This window comes from Protomyctophum parallelum (genome assembly GCF_964188405.1).
Source record: "Protomyctophum parallelum genome assembly, chromosome: 2".
NCBI classification, from domain to species: domain Eukaryota; kingdom Metazoa; phylum Chordata; class Actinopteri; order Myctophiformes; family Myctophidae; genus Protomyctophum; species Protomyctophum parallelum.
Genome location: NC_139699.1, coordinates 9,192,006 through 9,213,830, shown reverse-complemented (window position 1 = coordinate 9,213,830; position 21,825 = coordinate 9,192,006). Strand labels below are relative to the sequence as shown.

The 21,825-nt window shown below is 40.7% G+C and overlaps 1 protein-coding gene across 2 annotated transcripts in view; it reads right to left on the bottom strand.

Annotated features, from left to right (window-relative positions):
- Nucleotides 1-19,813: 19,813 nt before the first annotated feature.
- The window catches only part of rbm26 (RNA binding motif protein 26), a 39,906-nt gene continuing 37,894 nt past the window's right edge, over nucleotides 19,814-21,825 (bottom strand). Inside the window, exon 22 of one of the 2 annotated variants that reach the window (XM_083759583.1) lies at nucleotides 19,814-21,009. In XM_083759583.1, coding sequence (XP_083615709.1) covers nucleotides 20,920-21,009 — 90 coding nt within the window. In that variant the 3' untranslated portion in view covers nucleotides 19,814-20,919. The remainder of the gene's footprint in view (nucleotides 21,010-21,825) is intronic. The other variant, XM_083759582.1, reaches the window with a different exon arrangement.

Below are 21,825 nucleotides of genomic sequence, written 5' to 3'. Positions count from 1 at the left end.
TACAGCAATCTACACATCAAACAGTATGTTACAGTAAGAGCCTCTCATCTCACTCCCTCCATATGTCTACCTAGCCCCCCCCCCCCCCCCCCCCATGCACACCAGCAACACTGATTATAACAGGGACATTAACCCCTTTAGGCCTGACACTAAATCATGGAAATTTTCTGAAAAAACCCCATGTTTCTATGTCAGTAGTTTCCAATATTTCATGTCAAGGACCTCCAAAAATATATGTAATTGGCCGCCGACCCCCATCTGAAAATATGTTGTTCCAGGAACCTCTCAGAAGCAAAGATTTGAGTTTAAAATGTTCGCTCTGAAAGAATATATATACTAAAAGATTTGCGCCACATTTCACGATCTTTCAAAAATAGCAGACCTATACAGGTTCACAGCGCGCCACTCGGTGGCGCGCTGTGAACCTTTTCAATAGCTATAAATTATAACAACGTTTAAAACACCACAAGGGGTATCCCGCCTACAATGGATTAAAAGGGAATTACAGCGAAACAATCTACACGTATAATGTAGCAGTCATGTGTGTGGTGGAAGAAGGATGGACGGAGATATGGCAATATTAATAATACATGCTTTAATTAAGCGACTGGGAACGCGTTGTAGCACGACCGACGACAGCACGGAGAGGGGGGGGGACGGGGGGGACGGGACGAGGGATGAGTGGAGAAGGAAAAGAAACGACCGGCTGAGTGAAAGAAAGGCTTTAGCCCATTCTGGGCGAGAACCCCCTTTTTGGTGTTATAGCATTATGTCATGCTTTATAGCTATTGAAAAATAGCAGACCTACAAGCTCATAGCGCGCCACCGAGTGGCGCGCTACGAGCTTGTAGATCTGCTATTTTAGAAAAATCGAAGAACGACTGACAGAAAACTGTCAGGATGTAGAAGACATTTTTTTAGAATCTGATCTCAAGTCAAAATGGGTTAGAGGGAACGAGAGAACAAATTACAGAAATGGGTAATAACATAGAAAGGAGGGGGAGGGGGGGGGGGTATGGGCTTGGAATACGTTGCTGTGGGTTTTATCCCATTTTGACCTGGGAACGATTCTGCAAATGTTCTTCTAAAAATCCTGACTGTTTTCTTGAAAAAAAACGATGTGTTTTTCTATGTCAGTCGTTCTCAAACACCTTCATGTCACTTTTAACGATTCTTAAAAAAAATAGCAGACCTACAAGCTCGTAGCGCGCCACTCGGTGTGCGCGCTATGAGCTTGTAGATCTGCTATTTTTCAATAGCTAAAGCATAGCATGATGCTATAACACCAAAAGGGGTTCCCAACTTCTCGCACAAAATGGGTTAAAGAAAGGAGGGGAGTATGTATGGGCTTATGGACTACGTTGCTGTGGTGGGTTCTCCGTGCACCATATACTGTACGTACGTGATTCATGGGCAGTAAATATGCAAAAGGCGTGACGGCCATAAGGCAATAATCAGAGCAACGTACCACTCATCTGCATGTCGCAAAGCGGGGCCATAATAATCCATCTGAGGGGCCAAAGGAATAATGATGATACTGTACCAGGAAGCTAGAATATAAGAGCTAGGGTCTGTTTATTACAACCTCCGTACAGACAGATCCATAATGTATACAGATGTGGGGAGAGGCGTTCGGAAGGCAGTCCTCTGGACAGAGGACTCTCTGTAGAACGCCAGAGACGGCGATAATATGGTTGTTGTGATGAAAGACAATCTGATTGAAGCCCCTATTAACTCATTTTGGGCGGAATCCCCTTTTGGTGTTACTTTAAGCTATTGAAAAATAGCAGACCTACAAGTTCATAGCGCGGCACCGAGTGCCGCGCTATGAACTTGTAGATCTGCTATTTTTGAAAAATCGTGAAAATGTGGTGCAAATCTTTGAATATATACTGTATATTCTTTCAGAGCGAACATTTTTAACTCAAATCTTTGCTTCTGGGGGTCCATGGAACAAAATATTTTGAGATGGGGGTTGGAGGCCAAGGCAATTAAATGGGGGGGGGGGGGGGGGGGGGGTCCTTGAATTGTCCTCAGGTCTAAATGGGTTAAGGCACACGTGTTTTTTTCAACCAAGGTTCATGTTTTAGGTTGTTATTAGAGAAACTAAAAGGTGAGTGTTAATTTTTCTTCATTTGCTGCTTTCTCTCGTTTTAGGGATTTTAGCGGTTTTTGACAGGGGGGCGGGGGCATTCGAGCATGGGGCTAAATATGTATTTCTTTACAAAATATTATGGCGATTTATTATTTTATTATTTACTATAGTCCTACTAGACCCCAGGAAATTACATCTGGCCACAGAAATTCACAGGATCTACTGAATGTGAAGGTAGCCTATTGGGGGGAAGCAACACTGTGTTACTGTGAATGTGACACATTCAGTAGATCTCGTGATCTTTGGTGGCCAAATGTAATTTCTTGGGGTTTAGTAGGAGTAGAGTAAATAATAAAAAAATAAATCGCTATAAAATGTTGTAAAAAAATACATATTTAGCCCCATGCTCGAATGCCCCCGCCCCCCTGTCAAAAACAGCTAAAATCCCTAAAACGAAAGAAAGCAACAAATGAAGAAAAGTTTACACACATCTTTTACTTTATCTAATAACAAACTAAAACATGAACCTTGGTTGAAAAAAACTAAAGTTGTCCTTTAAAGTTTGCTCCATGTCTTTATGTTCTTATACGCTGACAATGAATGGAAGGGAGCAGAACTCATCAGAACTATGAAGACTTTGAGACGGAAGATGTTGTATAAGAGCAGAGGAATGGTCCATCCCTACAGGTCAGGTTTTACACTTTCTTTCAGAGTTCATTTAACACTCAGCATTCTGCTGGGTAATTAGCAATTCAGTCTCCAGACTTAAGATCCGAATCCCGAAACAATCTGGATTTTCTTCCTAATTCAGGAACAGGAATTTTGAAAGACATTTTTCTTTTTTTTCTTAATGTCACACATTTACATAATTCACTTTCTATTACTTTGAGTGCTAAAAGAGTGACTTTGAGACCTGTGAGTCAATGAGGAGATTATTTGTAATGATCAGTTTCAACTACTGAAGATATCTCACCAATATTTGGAACTTCATTTGCTGCACAATTAAATCCTTTCTGTTAATTTATCCATTTGTAACTCCCTTACATCTATATCTGTTCTAAAAATATTACACACACACACACACACACACACACACACACACACACACACACACACACACACACACACACACACACTCAGAGACAGCATGAACACTGGGTTCCTACTGGTATTGGCGAGAGTAATAAATTGTGGTTGAACCTTCTTGATAAACTAATGCAATTACCTGCAGGGCAACGAACCCAGTCAGCTAATTTAGAGATAGCAGGTTGTGTTCCTGGTGGTGGAGGGAACGGGCCCCCAGGGTGAAGGATGGTCCCTTTATTACATGTGAGAGGTCAGCGCGGCACAGCACACTGTATTAGGATTGATCTTATGATCCCCATGCCTAGATGCCTGTGTATACCTTTCCCCATCTAGCTTATCTGACACAAAGGGTTAACCCATTCTAGGCGGGAACCACCTTTTGGTGTTTTAAGCATTCTGTTCTATACTTTAGCTATGGAAAAATAGCAGATCTACAAGCTCATATATAGCTCAAGAGCTTGTAGATCTGCAATTATTTTTTTTAATGGTGAAAATGTGGACCAAATATATTTACAAGCTTTTTTCACATGAATGAATATATTTTTTACCCTTGTAGATCTGCTATTTTTGAAAATTCGGGAAAATGTGGAGCAAATATTTGAAAATATATTTTTTCAGATCGGACGTTTTTAACTCGAATCGTTGCTTCTGGAGGGGGGGGGGGGGGAGGGTCCCTGGAATAACATATTTTCAGATGGGGGTCCTCTCGGACAAATACAGATAATTCTGGGGGGGTCCTTGACATGATATATTGAGCACCCACTGACATATAAACATGAGGTATTTCAGAACCTTTTTAAAGACTCTTTTTAAGGACACAAAGGGTTAACTCCGCCAGGCAGCCAGCCAGGCAGGCGGACCTAATTGAGCGCCACAACATCTAAACTACGCAGCAGAAACAAGAACCTAGAGGGTCATAACAAGCCAGGCGTGACTTATTCCCATAATAAACCAGGCAGATATCTAAATGAGCCATTGAGCTTCGCCGGAGGCCATTAGGCCATGTGGACCATGGGTACATATTTGTACATATACAAAATGCCCCTTATAATTTGCATATCTGGCCAGCAATAGAAATGTTAGTCTGTGCCTTTTGCACCCAGGGGTCTAATGACAGAACGGACGTTGTATATATTCACTCACACAGTCAAAACCTCTGGAAGTATTACTGTTATGTGCGATGAATAATCTAAGCTGTGTTACAAACAAGGCCATCAGGGGGTCTGTGTAACTTTCTGAACACAATGGCACTCATATTAGTCCTATAACCGCTCCCCGAAGGTTTGCTGCTTCATTTAACAGCATTATTCAAACCGTCATTACTTACAATATGAGCCTTTATGTAGTTATTAACCCATTCTGAACGGGCACCCATTTTGGTGTCAGCATCATGTTAAAAATAGCAGATCTACAAGCTCATATCGCGCCACCGAGTGGCGCGATACGAGCTTGTAGGTCTGCTATTTTTGAAAAAAATCGAAGAACGACTGACATTTTTAGAATATGATCTCAGGTCAGAATGGGTTGATCAGACCAGTGTGCGTCCAGTGGAAACCTCGTATGAATCTGATCTCAGGTCAGAATGGGTTAAAGCACAAGTACAGTAAGACGCCTAAAGGGTGAGAATGCACGCACGCATCCGCCTCGTTGACGGCAGACTGCTGGGCGAGCGCTGGCGCTTTGGAATGGAGGGTCAGATCAACATGGAATGAATTCTGTACTGGCCATATAAGGAGCGTGTCTTGAGTGTATACAGGGTTTGATGAGGTCAGATCAACATTATGGAATGTCAGAACAGGTCAGCTCCATGTATGGAAGTGTTCCACCCACCTTGCCTCTTGCTCTTCGTCGGTCAGGAGTGCCCTTCCATCCTCGCTCCTGATTGGCTGGGAGCAGAACAAAATCCCATAGACATATGACGCAAACTTCAAAAGCCATCAATAAGTTCTTATGACAGCCCCACGTGTCATGTCAAAAGGTGAGTTTTCAGACTATGGCGGAAGATTGGGAGTGATGCTGCAGTTCTGACTGCAACGGGAAGTGCATTCCACAGTTTTGGAGCCAGAAGGGAGAAGAGTTTGGGACGTGTGTATGCCTAGTTCATTCTAAAAAATATATATTCCTCCTACGGTATAAACTTAAAGCATTGATGTTGTACACAGAGAATTAACACTGCATCCTTTCCTTCTCATTCTACCTTTCTGTCAGACCTGTCTCTGAAGACCGCACCACATTTTCAAGGTTTTTCAAAAATAGCAGACCTACAAGCTCATAGCGCGGCACTCGGTGCCGCGCTATGAGCTTGTAGATCTGCTATTTTTCAATAGCTAAAGCATAACATAATGCTTAAAACACCAAAAGGGGTTCCCGCCCAGAATGGGTTAAACCTGTCTCTCTGTCAGACCTGTCTCTCTGTCAGACCTGTCTGTCTGTCTGTCTGTCTGTCAGACCTGTCTCTCTGTCAGACCTGTCTGTCTGTCAGACCTGTTTATCTGTTAGACCTGTCTCTCTGTTAGAGACCTGTCTCTCTGTCTGTCTGTCAGACCTGTCTCTCTGTCAGACCTGTCTGTCTGTCAGTCTGTCAGACCTGTCTCTCTGTCAGACCTGTCTGTCTGTCAGACCTGTTTATCTGTTAGACCTGTCTCTCTGTTAGAGACCTGTCTCTCTGTCTGTCTGTCAGACCTGTCTCTCTGTCAGACCTGTCTGTCTGTCAGACCTGTCTCTCTGTCAGACCTGTCTGTCTGTCTGTCAGACCTGTTTATCTGTTAGACCTGTCTCTCTGTTAGAGACCTGTCTCTCTGTCTCTCTGTCAGACCTGTCTCTCTGTCAGACCTGTCTCTCTGTCAGACCTCTCTCTCTCTCTCTCGTCAGTCGGTTCAAACAATAACAGAACGTTGTCACAGAGTCTGCAGAGTCTCCTCAATAGTGATAGGGGTCAAGGGTCAGTCTATAATGTGACCTCTGACACATAATTAAATTGCCATCTTTAACCTCAGTTACACCCTGTCACAGAGCATCGAATTACATGCTGCAAATCACCGCGCCAATCAATGCTAGGATAGGAGGAGGAAGGGTGGAGAGGAAGAGGAGGAGGAAGGGTGGAAGGAGAACGTTACGGCGCACAGTGGCCTGCTGCTTCGCTATGCACAGAGATAATCATTAACCCATTCTGAACTGAGATCAGATTCATACGAGGTTTCCGCCGGACACACACTGGTCTGATTAAACCCATTCTGACCTGAGATCAGATTCTAAAAATGTCAGTCGTTCTTCGATTTAAAAAAAAATAGCAGACCTACAAGCTCGTATCGCGCCACTCGGTGGCGCGATATGAGCTTGTAGATCTGCTATTTTTCAATAGCTAAAGCATAACATGATGCCAACACCAAAATGGGTGCCCGGTCAGAATGTGTTAAGCATTATGTTATGCTTTAGCTATTGAAAAATAGCGAAAACGTGCCTCAAAACTTTGAATATATATATATATATATATATATATATATATATATATCAGAGCGAACATTTTTAACTAAAATATTTGCTTCTGGGGCGGGGGTCCCTGGAACTACATATTTTGAGATGGGGGGTCCGTGGCCCAATAGAGATAATTCTGGGGGTCCTTGACATGTATAAAGGTTGAGCACCACCAGAAAAATGTTAGGATTTTGAAGCTTTTTTTTTTTAATCGACCTCAGTCCAAAATGGCTTAATGAGCTTCAACTGTACAGCGATCAGTTTAGTCCATTCTGACCTGAGATCAGGTTCTAAAAATGTCTTCTACATCCTGACAGTTTTCTGAAAAAGCTATGTTTCTATGTCAGTCGTTCTTCGATTTTTCAAAAAATAGCAGACCTACAAGCTCGTAGCACGCCACTCGGTGGCGCGATATGAGCTTGTAGATCTGCTATTGTTCAATAGCTAAAGCATAACATAATGCTATAAAACCAAAAGGGGTTCCCGCACAAAATGGTTTAGTTTGCAGCCTAATTATGTTGTAAAAAGACTCACCCTATGCTCACAGGGGACAGGATCGGCTCCCGTGCAGATACGGCAACAGGAATAAATCTACTGAAATATAAACACAAAGAAAGATCATACACTTATTAGCCCTTCAAGTGTCTCTACACACAATTATATATGATCATTTAGTTATGCCGTATTCATGCAGATATTTAGTAGCTCGTTTAAAACCAGCCAAATGGCATCAGAAGGATTGAGAGCATACCAATGCACTTTGCGCCAGCTTAGGTTGTCAACATTTTATGTAACTCCTGACTCTATTTCTTCATTTTCTTGTCACTTAACCACAGTAGACTGTACATAAAAAATTGATAAGGTTAAAATAAATAAATATATATATATATATATTCTAAGCATACTGTACTTAACCCATTTTGGGCGGGAACCCCTTTCTTTTGTGTGTTTTAAGCATATACGTTATACTTTAGCTATTGAAAAATAGCAGGTTTGGTGGCGCGCTATGAGCTTGTAGGTCTGCTATTTTTTGAAAAGTCGTGAAAATGTGATGCAAATCTTTGAATATATGTTTCAGAGCGAACATTTTTAACTAAAATATTTGCTTCTGGGGCGGGGGTCCCTGGAACTACATATTTTGAGATGGGGGTCCGTGGTGGCCCAACAGAGATAATTCTGGGGGTCCTTGACATGAAAAAGGTTGAGCACCAACTGACATAGAAACATGAGGTTTTTCAGAAAACTGTTAGGATTTAGAAGCCTTTTTTTTATCGGCATCAGTCCAAAAGCGGGAACCCCATTTTGGTGTTTTATACATTATGTTATAATTTAGCTATTGAAAAATAGCAGATCTACAAGCTCGTAGCGCGCCACCGAGTGGCGCGCTACGAGCTTGTAGATCTGCTATTTTTTTTTAAAGCGTAAAAATGTGGCGCAAATCTTTGAATATTATATTCTTTCAAAGTGAATGTTTTTAAATCAGGTCTAAATGGGTTAAAACCAAATAGTCAAATGTCCCCATCATGTTCTCAGTGGTACTAGAGGCTATATAGTTACTGCTACGGGGCAGAGCAAATGCATCTCTCTGGTGTTGTGGTCTGCTGGGCCAGCAATGTCTTCATTTATTGATGGCGTTGCCCTGACTATAGCAGGGTTACCTGGGATGTGATGTGTGCTCCAACAGAGGCCAGGAGGATGTGATGTGTGCTCCAACAGAGGCCAGGAGGATGTGATGTGTGCTCCGACAGAGGCCAGGAGGATGTGATGTGTGCTCCAACAGAGGCCAGGAGGATGTGATGTGTGCTCCAACAGAGGCCAGGAGGATGTGATACGTGCTCCAACAGAGGCCAGGAGGATGTGATGTGTGCTCCAACAGAGGCCAGGAGGATGTGATGTGTGCTCCGACAGAGGCCAGGAGGATGTGATGTGTGCTCCGACAGAGGCCAGGAGGATGTGATGTGTGCTCCAACAGAGGCCAGGAGGATGTGATGTGTGCTCCAACAGAGGCCAGGAGGATGTGATGTGTGCTCCAACAGAGGCCAGGAGGATGTGATGTGTGCTCCGACAGAGGCCAGGAGGATGTGATGTGTGCTCCAACAGAGGCCAGGAGGATGTGATGTGTGCTCCAACAGAGGCCAGGAGGATGTGATGTGTGCTCCAACAGAGGCCAGGAGGATGTGATGTGTGCTCCAACAGAGGCCAGGAGGATGTGATGTGTGCTCCAAACAGAGGCCAGGAGGATGTGACGTGTGCTCCAACAGAGGCCAGGAGGATGTGATGTGTGCTCCAACAGAGGCCAGGAGGATGTGATGTGTGCTCCAACAGAGGCCAGGAGGATGTGATGTGTGCTCCAACAGAGGCCAGGAGGATGTGATGTGTGCTCCGACAGAGGCCAGGAGGATGTGATGTGTGCTCCGACAGAGGCCAGGAGGGTCTCGTACACAGTCCTGTTAAGTCTTCACCACAGCAGCATCTCCTGTCAACATGTCCACTGAGAAGGACAACAAGGTGATGGAGAGTGTTAAAAAATAAATAAAGGAAAAAAAAGAACGGTTTGTGTCTTAACCTGGGAACGATTCTGCAAATGTCTTCTAAATCCTGTTTTCTTGAAAAAGTTATGTTTTTCTATGTCAGTCGCTCTCAAACACTTTCATGTCACTTTTCACGATTCTTCAAAAATAGCAGACCTACAAGCTCATAAGCGCGCCACTCGGTGGCGCGCTATGAGCTTGTAGATCTGCTATTTTTCAATAGCTAAAGCATAACATATATAATGCTAACACCAAAAGGGGTTCCCACCCAAAATGGGTTAAAGCAGAAAAAATATCAATGAAAACCAAAATTATTCTGGTAAGTATAAATGCTATAACTGAATGCACTGCTCGCAGATCGAGACAACAATTCCTTCCCCCAAAAAACTATACAGCTGGTATATCACAGAAAAGAAGAAAGAAAAAAAAAATGGGTCCCCAAACTCAAATGATTTGGAATTACTACTATGTTGATTATGATTTAGGGGCTGGTGGTTTTGTATCAAACTGTGCTCTGCTTTGTGGCTGGGGGCCGTAGTGTTGTTTAACCCATTCTGACCTGAGATCAGCTTCTAAAAATGTCTTCTACATCCTGACAGTTTTCCATTCTGACCTGAGATCAGATTCTAAAAATGTATTCTACATCCTGACAGTTTTCCATTCTGACCTGAGATCAGATTCTAAAAATGTATTCTACATCCTGACAGTTTTCCATTCTGACCTGAGATCAGATTCAAAAAGATTATTCTACATCCCGACAGTTTTCTGAAAAAGCTATGTTTCTATGTCAGTCGTTCTTCGATTTTTCAAAAATAGCAGACCTACAAGCTCGTAGCGCGCCACTCGGTGGCGCGCTATGAGCTTGTAGATCTGCTATTTTTCAATAGCTAAAGCAAAACATAATGCTATAACACCAAAAGGGGTTCCCGAACAAAATGGTTTAAAGGGTTGTCGGGGTATAAATACTAAATTAATCATGCTTTGGCTCAACTTGCTGGGGACTGAAAATTTGCTTATGGAGGCCCACGATCGCATGAAATATTAATGCAGATACAGAGAAACTGGCATAGTAGTGAAGGGGCTGTGAGCTAGGGCTGTGCTGGGAGGGGTCAGTGTTTACTGGAGACCAGCATAACCTACTTTAAACCATTCTGGGCGGGATACCCCTTTTGGTGTTATGCTTTAGCTATTGAAAAATAGCAGATCTACAAGCTCATAGCGCGGCACCGAGTGCCGCGCTATGAACTTGTAGGTCTGCTATTTTTGGAAAAATCGTGAAAATGTGACGCAAATCTTTGAATATATATTCTTTCAGAGTTTCAGTTTTTAACTAAAATTTTTGCTTTTGGAGAGGTCCCCTAGAACAACATATTTTCAGATGGGGGTCGGCGGCATATTACATATAATTTTTGCGGTTCTTGACATGAAATATTGAGAACCACTGATATAGAATTAGAAACATGAGGTTTTTCAGAAAAAAGGGCATTTTAAAAAGACATTTTAAAACTTTCGACGCCAGGCCTAAATGGGTTAAACCTGAGTTTACCTTAAAATGTTCAAATCTACCCCATCCACAAAATTGCTTATTTTCTTGAATACATTGAAAAGTAAAAAAAAAAAGAAAAGAAAAACACCTTAGGCTATACGTGTTATATTTTCTCAATGAGATAACTCAAATTGCTTAATTGGGTGTATTTTCATGTTGTGAAAAAATGTGACATTATTCAAATAACTTTTGAATAAATACATCACAAATATGCAATTTTTTATGACTTGCCCCAGTTGCTGCATATCCGTTTGACCGAATTCTAGAGCCCTGGGGGGGGGGGGGGCTTCAACGACAGAGACAATCAGACATTGACCGATAGCTTATTCACAAACAAAAGTGTTACATTTAAACTTGAAAAAAATCCTCATATGGCTTATTTTTTTATTTTATTGACTTTTTGTGGCCCATTAAAGAATTAACATTTTCTTTCAATTTTTTATCCAATTGCATATTCTGGAAAAACAGGAAAACATCAACAGAGCTCATGACAGAATCATTTGTCTCTTTGGCACAAATCATAAAGTGCAGATCTATAAAAGGCTGCATGACGGTGGTGCTGTAAACTCGTTTAGCCTATATTAATATTCTCAGAGCTCACGCGGAGCAGAAAAACATCCTCTTCCCACTGACAACACAGCGAGGCAGAATAATCACATCACATACAAGGAACATGCAATAGGCCAACAGATCCTAGGTCAGATAACACCGTTGCTCCATGAGGCCGACAGTCAGATAACACCGTTGCTCCATGAGGCCAGATCAGGGCTCTTTTTCTAAACTACATTGATCGGTGCTATCTATATCTACCTCTGAGGAAATACAGATACAACACAAATATTTGCGTTTCCAAAGAATGAAAGCTTAACGGGAACATCATGTTGTCTCACGTTGTCTCTCAAGACCCTTCCACTATAGTGCCCCAGTAGGTAAATGAGGCGATGGGAGGGGGGCATTTGATTTAAAATTCCCTTACAAAGAGATGGTAGGGGGGTATGTGGGGAGGGGGGGGGGGGTGTTGTGGAGGAAAGGGCAACATAAAAGGATCAAAAAGATAAACAGCTTATAGAACACGAGAGCAAATCGTATTTCTCGCAATTATCCGACGCGATCCCAACGAACACGATGGGTGGCCCAGCAAACACTGAACATGTACAGTAGACGATATCTGGTTATTTGTCCCATTATTCAAATGAGACGCCTGAAGAACGCAGGGAAGCTGTGCAGCTTCTCTGCAGGTCGAGAGAGAGCAACTATTTACAGTCATCTATAACTGGCTTACAATGTGCAAAAAGATTGCAATAATAGGCATAGCCTTATATTATAAACAATTAGCAGTTTGGCAATTTGAAATACTACAACACAGCCTGATGACAACGGTCTAAGAAGGGCTTCACAACCCTAAACAGGGGAAAACAATAAGAATGCTTGTTACAATATGAGGAAACTGGGAACTACGGCCACCCTGGAAGCAGATATAATGAAACTGATAAACCATAGCAAAAGAAAAAAAACTGCTGACCACCTGCCTTCTCGCCTTCTGGTCTCAGAGCAGTCAGAGGTCACGGTCTGGGGTCAAGGGTCATCTATTCCTTGCAGGCAGTGGTTTGATCTCTTGTAGGCAGCAGTAGTGATCACATCTACTGTTATCATAACACATTAACATTAGAATAATGACTTACATAAACAAACAGAAGCTCAATATGTTTCAAAGTGCTACAATGCCCTGAGTTTGTTGCATTTGAAGGTTTGACCTGATGGTGGCGCTAGAGGAGAGGTCACGGGGTATTTTCTATAATCTTGGGAGGTTGGCTGCTGTTGGTCCAAATATAGACAATCCTGTTTTGTCTAAATTGAAAATACAAATGGAAAGTCGTTCTAAGGAAATTAGGGGGGGTGAATTTGTATTGTCCTTTTTGTTTAGGGATGCAGGATATTGAAACATTGGCTGTTATCCCATTAAGCTACAAATTGCATGGCCAAATCGACTGATACGTACTGTATATATTGCAATACAAGTTTACACCGGTTATACAGTAACATTGATTCTGAGTGCAGATGCAGACTTAAATGGTAAATGGTGCATTTATATAGCACCTTTATCCGAGGCGCTTTACATAGATTGTGCATTACATTCACCCATTCACACACACACATTCATACACTGATTGCGGCGAAAGCCATGCAAGGTATACCAACCAGCACATCGGGAGCAATTTGGGGTTCAGTGTCTTGCCCAAGGACACTTCGACATGTAGACAGGAGGAGCCGGGATTCGAACCGCTGACCCATGGATCATTGGACGACCTGAGCCACAGCCGCCCCAACTTCTAACAAGACATTGTTATTATCCAATTCATAAGGCCTACACATATTAGTTCAAACAACTTGATCATTTATTTTCCTAATTGATTGAAAGATTGAAAAGTATTAACAGTAGGTTATTAACACTAGGCAGAATAGGTAGGCCTACATTTCAAAGTATTAACAGTAGGTTATTAACACTAGGCAGAATAGGTAGGCCTACATTTCAAAGTATTAACAGTAGGTTATTAACACTAGGCAGAATAGGTAGGCCTACATTTCAACAGTAGGTTATTAACACTAGGCAGAATAGGTAGGCCTACATTTCAAGAGTAGGTTATTAACACTAGGCAGAATAGGTAGGCCTACATTTAAAGGATTAACAGTATGTTATTAACACTAGGCAGAATAGGTAGGCCTACATTTCAAAGTATTAACAGTAGGTTATTAACACTAGGCAGAATAGGTAGGCCTACATTTCAGTAGGTTATTAACACTAGACAGAATAGGTAGGCCTACATTAACAGTAGGTTATTAACACTAGGCAGAATAGGTAGGCCTACATTTCAGTAGGTTATTAACACTAGGCAGAATAGGTAGGCCTACATTTCAGTAGGTTATTAACACTAGGCAGAATAGGTAGGCCTACATTTCAAAGTATTAACAGTAGGTTATTAACACTAGGCAGAATAGGTAGGCCTACATTTCAGTAGGTTATTAACACTAGGCAGAATAGGTAGGCCTACATTAACAGTAGGTTATTAACACTAGGCAGAATAGGTAGGCCTACATTTCAGTAGGTTATTAACACTAGGCAGAATAGGTAGGCCTACATTTCAGTAGGTTATTAACACTAGGCAGAATAGGTAGGCCTACATTTCAGTAGGTTATTAACACTAGGCAGAATAGGTAGGCCTACATTTCAGTAGGTTATTAACACTAGGCAGAATAGGTAGGCCTACATTTCAAAGTATTAACAGTAGGTTATTAACACTAGGCAGAATAGAACCCAAACACTGGTTATGTCGTCTAAAACCAAAGATAGTGAGTTATCAACCAATATTTTAAGACCATGATTGGTTAGGTGTATGTCAACTACAAGTAATGCTGAATTCAATATACCGTAATCAACTTTATACATTTTACAAAGAATATTGCGTTTAGATTTTGATTACTCTCAATAATTCAACATAAAAAATGTGTTAACATATCAATTTAAATGTATTTAATTGTGGAACCACCTACATAAATTCTTAAAAGGGGGGAATTGAAAAAAAAAAAAGTAGTAAGTATCTTTATTCGAAGGTAAGTCTATGTTTCGGTAGTGACACATTTTGGAAAGATATTACAATAAGTTATTCAAATACAATATGATAATTGAGTGTAGCTTTAATAAATGTGTCCCTTAGATCTGGTGCAACATGAATATGGTAAAAGTTTTTCGAAAATATCAAACAAATTTCACACCATTTGCAACTCTGAATTTGAACCGATTCGGTAGAATGGCCCATATACCAAATTCCCCACTAGGCCTGACGTCGAAATAAATAAAACAGTCTTCTGAAAGAATATATATTCAAAGATTTGTGCCGCATTTTCACGATTTTTCAAAAATAGCAGACCTACAACCTACAAGCTCTGAGGAAATACAGATACAACACAAATATTTGCGTTTCCAAAGAATGAAAGCTTAACGGGAACATCATGTTGTCTCACGTTGTCTCTCAAGACCCTTCCACTATAGTGCCCCAGTAGGTAAATGAGGCGATGGGAGGGGGGCATTTGATTTAAAATTCCCTTACAAAGAGATGGTAGGGGGGTATGTGGGGAGGGGGGGGGGGGTGTTGTGGAGGAAAGGGCAACATAAAAGGATCAAAAAGATAAACAGCTTATAGAACACGAGAGCAAATCGTATTTCTCGCAATTATCCGACGCGATCCCAACGAACACGATGGGTGGCCCAGCAAACACTGAACATGTACAGTAGACGATATCTGGTTATTTGTCCCATTATTCAAATGAGACGCCTGAAGAACGCAGGGAAGCTGTGCAGCTTCTCTGCAGGTCGAGAGAGAGCAACTATTTACAGTCATCTATAACTGGCTTACAATGTGCAAAAAGATTGCAATAATAGGCATAGCCTTATATTATAAACAATTAGCAGTTTGGCAATTTGAAATACTACAACACAGCCTGATGACAACGGTCTAAGAAGGGCTTCACAACCCTAAACAGGGGAAAACAATAAGAATGCTTGTTACAATATGAGGAAACTGGGAACTACGGCCACCCTGGAAGCAGATATAATGAAACTGATAAACCATAGCAAAAGAAAAAAAACTGCTGACCACCTGCCTTCTCGCCTTCTGGTCTCAGAGCAGTCAGAGGTCACGGTCTGGGGTCAAGGGTCATCTATTCCTTGCAGGCAGTGGTTTGATCTCTTGTAGGCAGCAGTAGTGATCACATCTACTGTTATCATAACACATTAACATTAGAATAATGACTTACATAAACAAACAGAAGCTCAATATGTTTCAAAGTGCTACAATGCCCTGAGTTTGTTGCATTTGAAGGTTTGACCTGATGGTGGCGCTAGAGGAGAGGTCACGGGGTATTTTCTATAATCTTGGGAGGTTGGCTGCTGTTGGTCCAAATATAGACAATCCTGTTTTGTCTAAATTGAAAATACAAATGGAAAGTCGTTCTAAGGAAATTAGGGGGGGTGAATTTGTATTGTCCTTTTTGTTTAGGGATGCAGGATATTGAAACATTGGCTGTTATCCCATTAAGCTACAAATTGCATGGCCAAATCGACTGATACGTACTGTATATATTGCAATACAAGTTTACACCGGTTATACAGTAACATTGATTCTGAGTGCAGATGCAGACTTAAATGGTAAATGGTGCATTTATATAGCACCTTTATCCGAGGCGCTTTACATAGATTGTGCATTACATTCACCCATTCACACACACACATTCATACACTGATTGCGGCGAAAGCCATGCAAGGTATACCAACCAGCACATCGGGAGCAATTTGGGGTTCAGTGTCTTGCCCAAGGACACTTCGACATGTAGACAGGAGGAGCCGGGATTCGAACCGCTGACCCATGGATCATTGGACGACCTGAGCCACAGCCGCCCCAACTTCTAACAAGACATTGTTATTATCCAATTCATAAGGCCTACACATATTAGTTCAAACAACTTGATCATTTATTTTCCTAATTGATTGAAAGATTGAAAAGTATTAACAGTAGGTTATTAACACTAGGCAGAATAGGTAGGCCTACATTTCAAAGTATTAACAGTAGGTTATTAACACTAGGCAGAATAGGTAGGCCTACATTTCAAAGTATTAACAGTAGGTTATTAACACTAGGCAGAATAGGTAGGCCTACATTTCAACAGTAGGTTATTAACACTAGGCAGAATAGGTAGGCCTACATTTCAAGAGTAGGTTATTAACACTAGGCAGAATAGGTAGGCCTACATTTAAAGGATTAACAGTATGTTATTAACACTAGGCAGAATAGGTAGGCCTACATTTCAAAGTATTAACAGTAGGTTATTAACACTAGGCAGAATAGGTAGGCCTACATTTCAGTAGGTTATTAACACTAGACAGAATAGGTAGGCCTACATTAACAGTAGGTTATTAACACTAGGCAGAATAGGTAGGCCTACATTTCAGTAGGTTATTAACACTAGGCAGAATAGGTAGGCCTACATTTCAGTAGGTTATTAACACTAGGCAGAATAGGTAGGCCTACATTTCAAAGTATTAACAGTAGGTTATTAACACTAGGCAGAATAGGTAGGCCTACATTTCAGTAGGTTATTAACACTAGGCAGAATAGGTAGGCCTACATTAACAGTAGGTTATTAACACTAGGCAGAATAGGTAGGCCTACATTTCAGTAGGTTATTAACACTAGGCAGAATAGGTAGGCCTACATTTCAGTAGGTTATTAACACTAGGCAGAATAGGTAGGCCTACATTTCAGTAGGTTATTAACACTAGGCAGAATAGGTAGGCCTACATTTCAGTAGGTTATTAACACTAGGCAGAATAGGTAGGCCTACATTTCAAAGTATTAACAGTAGGTTATTAACACTAGGCAGAATAGAACCCAAACACTGGTTCTGTCGTCTAAAACCAAAGATAGTGAGTTATCAACCAATATTTTAAGACCATGATTGGTTAGGTGTATGTCAACTACAAGTAATGCTGAATTCAATATACCGTAATCAACTTTATACATTTTACAAAGAATATTGCGTTTAGATTTTGATTACTCTCAATAATTCAACATAAAAAATGTGTTAACATATCAATTTAAATGTATTTAATTGTGGAACCACCTACATAAATTCTTAAAAGGGGGGAATTGAAAAAAAAAAAAGTAGTAAGTATCTTTATTCGAAGGTAAGTCTATGTTTCGGTAGTGACACATTTTGGAAAGATATTACAATAAGTTATTCAAATACAATATGATAATTGAGTGTAGCTTTAATAAATGTGTCCCTTAGATCTGGTGCAACATGAATATGGTAAAAGTTTTTCGAAAATATCAAACAAATTTCACACCATTTGCAACTCTGAATTTGAACCGATTCGGTAGAATGGCCCATATACCAAATTCCCCACTAGGCCTGACGTCGAAATAAATAAAACAGTCTTCTGAAAGAATATATATTCAAAGATTTGTGCCGCATTTTCACGATTTTTCAAAAATAGCAGACCTACAAGCTCGTAGCGCGGCGCGCTATGAGCTTGTAGATCTGCTATTTTTCAATAGCTAAAGTATAACATAATGCTTGGTTAAAACACCAAAAGGGGTTCCTGCCCAGAATGGGATAAATAAAAGAAGCTGGTCGGCTGACGGACCAATACAAAAACTGCTAACTGTGGACGACGCCAGAAAAGCATTACACTTGTTTACAATTCGGTCCACCATCTTCAATTCATCTAACCGTTTTTGAAAGATGCCCCAGAAAACATTGACTGGATCTGCAGTATTAATCAATTATTATAATTTTGTTCAGTTTCACAATCAGACATAATCGGTGGCGTGCTAATAGCAGACCTACAAGCTCGTAGCACGCCACTCTATTTTTTAAGTCGAAGAACGACTGACATAGAAACATAGCTTTTTCAGAAAACTGTCAGGATGTAGAAGACATTTTTAGAATCTGATCTCAGGTCAAAATGGGTGCCAAAGTTGCAGATATGGATATGACCAATTGATTGTGCATCCCTACCTTTGGTGTTATAAATGATCTGCTAATTAGTCACTTCCAGCCTAGGGCCGTGCACAGATAGCAGAGGGGGGGCAGGGACACAAACCCAATAAAACGGCACGTGTGCGCACGGCAATTATTGGGCCACTTCTAACTATTGTTTTGTTTATTGCTTTCGAAATAAATAAATAAAAATCTGAAAAACTCATGTTTCTACTTTCTATGTCAGTTGTGCTCAACCTTTTTCATGTCAAGGACCCCCAGAATTATCTCTATTGGGCCACGGACCCCCATCTCAAAATATGTAGTTCCAGGGACCCCCCCAGAAGCCAATATTTTAGTTAAAAATGTTGGCTCCGAAATATATATTCAAATATATATACATATACATTTTCATCTATTTTTCAATAGCTAAATTATAACATGTTTAAAACACCAAAAGGGGTTCCCGCCCAAAATGGTTTAAGAAAGTGTTATTCAGAATTACTACATCAGATACATTTCTAATTATATGTGCAAGTTTTTAATTATTATTCCTCTGTCTGAATCAGTTACAAATCAGGCAAGGGAAAAAAAACTCCCATGGAAAACCCATGTGGAAGCAAGACGAGGCAGAAACCTCAGGGAGGATCAGAAATGCAGGGAATCCCTTTCAATGATTGGCAGGTCGGCATGTCTAGTTTTCTACCCCGTAGCTTCCCCTTCTAAATATTTTATAATGAAATATATATTTCTGACATGCTCAGTAATCGAACCATTTTCGAATGAGAGCCGTTTCAACGACAGCCCAGTGCTGACGCACTGCAGAAATCATGTCAAAATCAGATTTTCTGCATTTGCCAATATGGTATACAATATTCATGTCAATTCCAAAAACGGAATAATAATAATGAATTGCATTTTTATAGCGCTTTTCCAAGTGCTCAAAGCGCTTTACAATGGTTCATTCACTCATACATTGGGAGGTGAAGCGGCGAACAGTCGACGCCAGCGTCCTCACTTCCCACATTCACACACAGACGGTGGCGAGCTCACACCGACCGACTCATTGGAGGCAGTGTAGGGTTCAGTGTCTTGCCCAAGGACACTTCCACATGTGGACAAGAGGAGGAGCCGGGATTCGAACCGCCGACCCAGGGATCATTGGACGACCTGCTCTACCTCCTGAGCCACAGCCGCCCTGTCAAACACAGTGAAATATTTCAACTTTTGTTTTAGTTTGGTATTGGATACCTTTGACATAAAATATGTCAATGCCAGTGTATTGATGTGCCTCACAGTGCCTGTGACATGACGGAGACCTCATGGCATCCCAGGTTGCTTTGATAAGTTTTCAGCTAGTCTGTAATGTCGGGTCTGGTGTCTCATCTTCCTCTTATATACAATATAAACCATAGATTATCAATGGAGGTTTAAGGTCCAATCAAGCACAAAATACTGAAGCATTGTCTAACCTTTCACGAGTAGTTTTAGTGCTGTGGACCAGAGTACCACCAACTGCTGCTGGAAAAGGAAAATCAGCGTTTCCATAAAAAAAAAAAGAACTTTTCCATGATATTCAATACATTCATTCATTCTTCACAAGTAACTCTTTGTTCTCGTCATGGTTGCAGCCTCTTGTGAAAAGGTGCCATGGACGGTGCTGGTACAATCCTGCTGATAAGACTGCACCTGTTAACAAAATGTACAACACAAAGTTTTCATTAGCTTTGCTGGTACCTAAGTTGAGGGCATATCTTGGTCTATTCTTTTTATAATTTTTGCTAATAAAAAGGTCTAATAAAAGTATTTAAGTACTTTAGATCAGTGGTGATCTTCTCTTACCTTGACGTGAAAATGATACTGAATACCTTAATCTCACAGATTAAAAAAAAATTAAGTGTGGAATGTGGAATTTCTTTAGGAATTTACTCTTTTTGTGAAAAGGAAGAGGGTGTTTTTGAAATGGTCTTCATTTTTTATCAACTTTTTTCTTATTATTTTTTTTTATTGCCGCATTAATTCTGTTCTTTTTTTTGCAGCTGATATTTTTTTCCAGACCATTTCAATTCTTTATTTTTTTCTTTTTTACAATTCAAAAGAAATTGAGAAGCATGTATAGCTGTCATACAAATCATTAAAACACATACATAAAATATTTACACATGAGCAACTATCCAGTGGTCTAAATACTACAGAACATGGTTTTCTGTTTCATCTGTTATTAAGCTTGATCAAAAGTTAACACTTCAATCGTTTTGTCCGTTCACGTCCAAACAAATAACATTTCTTTAAGCGAAAAAAACAAAAAAAAATGTCATTGACCTATTATTTCTACAGTGTAAGAATAAAAATTACCATTTTGCTGAAATTTATAAACACATCGAACTGAATCAAAACAAACAGACACATATTATGGTACTTCTGACAGTACATAATTCTGCAAAAAAAAAAGAAGGTTTTTAGACAAAAATCAAATGTGCCTCGTCATTTAAAAACAGGCGTTGAAAACGTGTGAAGTTGTTGCATCAGCTGCTCTTCTTCCAACACAAGTGCAAGCTGTCGGAGGGGGGGGGGGGGGGGGGGAGGCTGTCGGAGGGGATCCAATCATCTTCATCTGGGCCATGATGCTGTCGGAGGGGATCCAATCATCTTCATCTGCGCCATGACCGAGGCTCATTGTCGTCTTCCTCTTCGTCGTCATCCTGGAGCAGCGCGTCGTCACTCAGCGACTCTTCCTGGAACTGTCAGAAGAACACAGACTCAGATCAAATGGTTCATCTCGTCTTCATCACTATATTTCTCTCTTTTATCTGGATTATCCCATTTTTACCTGAGATCAGATTAAAAAAATGTCTTCTAGATCCTGACAGTTTTCTGAAAAAGCTATGTTTCTATGTCAGTCGTTCGTCGATTTAAAAAAAATAGCAGACCTACAAGCTCGTAGATCTGCTATTTTTCAGCATAACATAATGCTAACACCAAAAGGGGTTCCCGCCCCAAAATGGGTTATTAGGCAAATCCGGAGGGGCTGTCCTGGGCCCAATCATAGCTGCGGTGTCACATTAACCCGTTTAGACCTGAGGACGATTCTACAAATGCCTTCTAAATCCTGACAATTTTCTGGAAAAAAAACCTCATGTTTCTATGTCAATAGTGCTCAATCTTTTTCATGTCTAGGACCCAAAAAATTATATGTATTTGGCCGCCGACCCCCCCCCCCATCTGAAAATATGTTGTTCCAGGGACTCTCCCAGAAGCAAAGATTTGAGTTTAAAACGTTCACTCTGAAAGAATATATATATTCAAAGATTCGTGCCACATTTTCACGATTTTTCAAAAATAGCAGAGCTGCAAGCTCGTAGCTCGTAACCACAGCATTGATTCCTACAGCTGGTCTACAGGGCACCGCTCCATGGATTCCTCTATACTGTATAGTTTGACTAAGATATATGCTTTAGCTATTTAAAAATAGCAGATCTACAAGCTCACGTTTTTAACTCAAATCTTTGCTTCTGGGGGGGTCCCTGGAACAACATATTTTCAGATGGGGGTCGTTG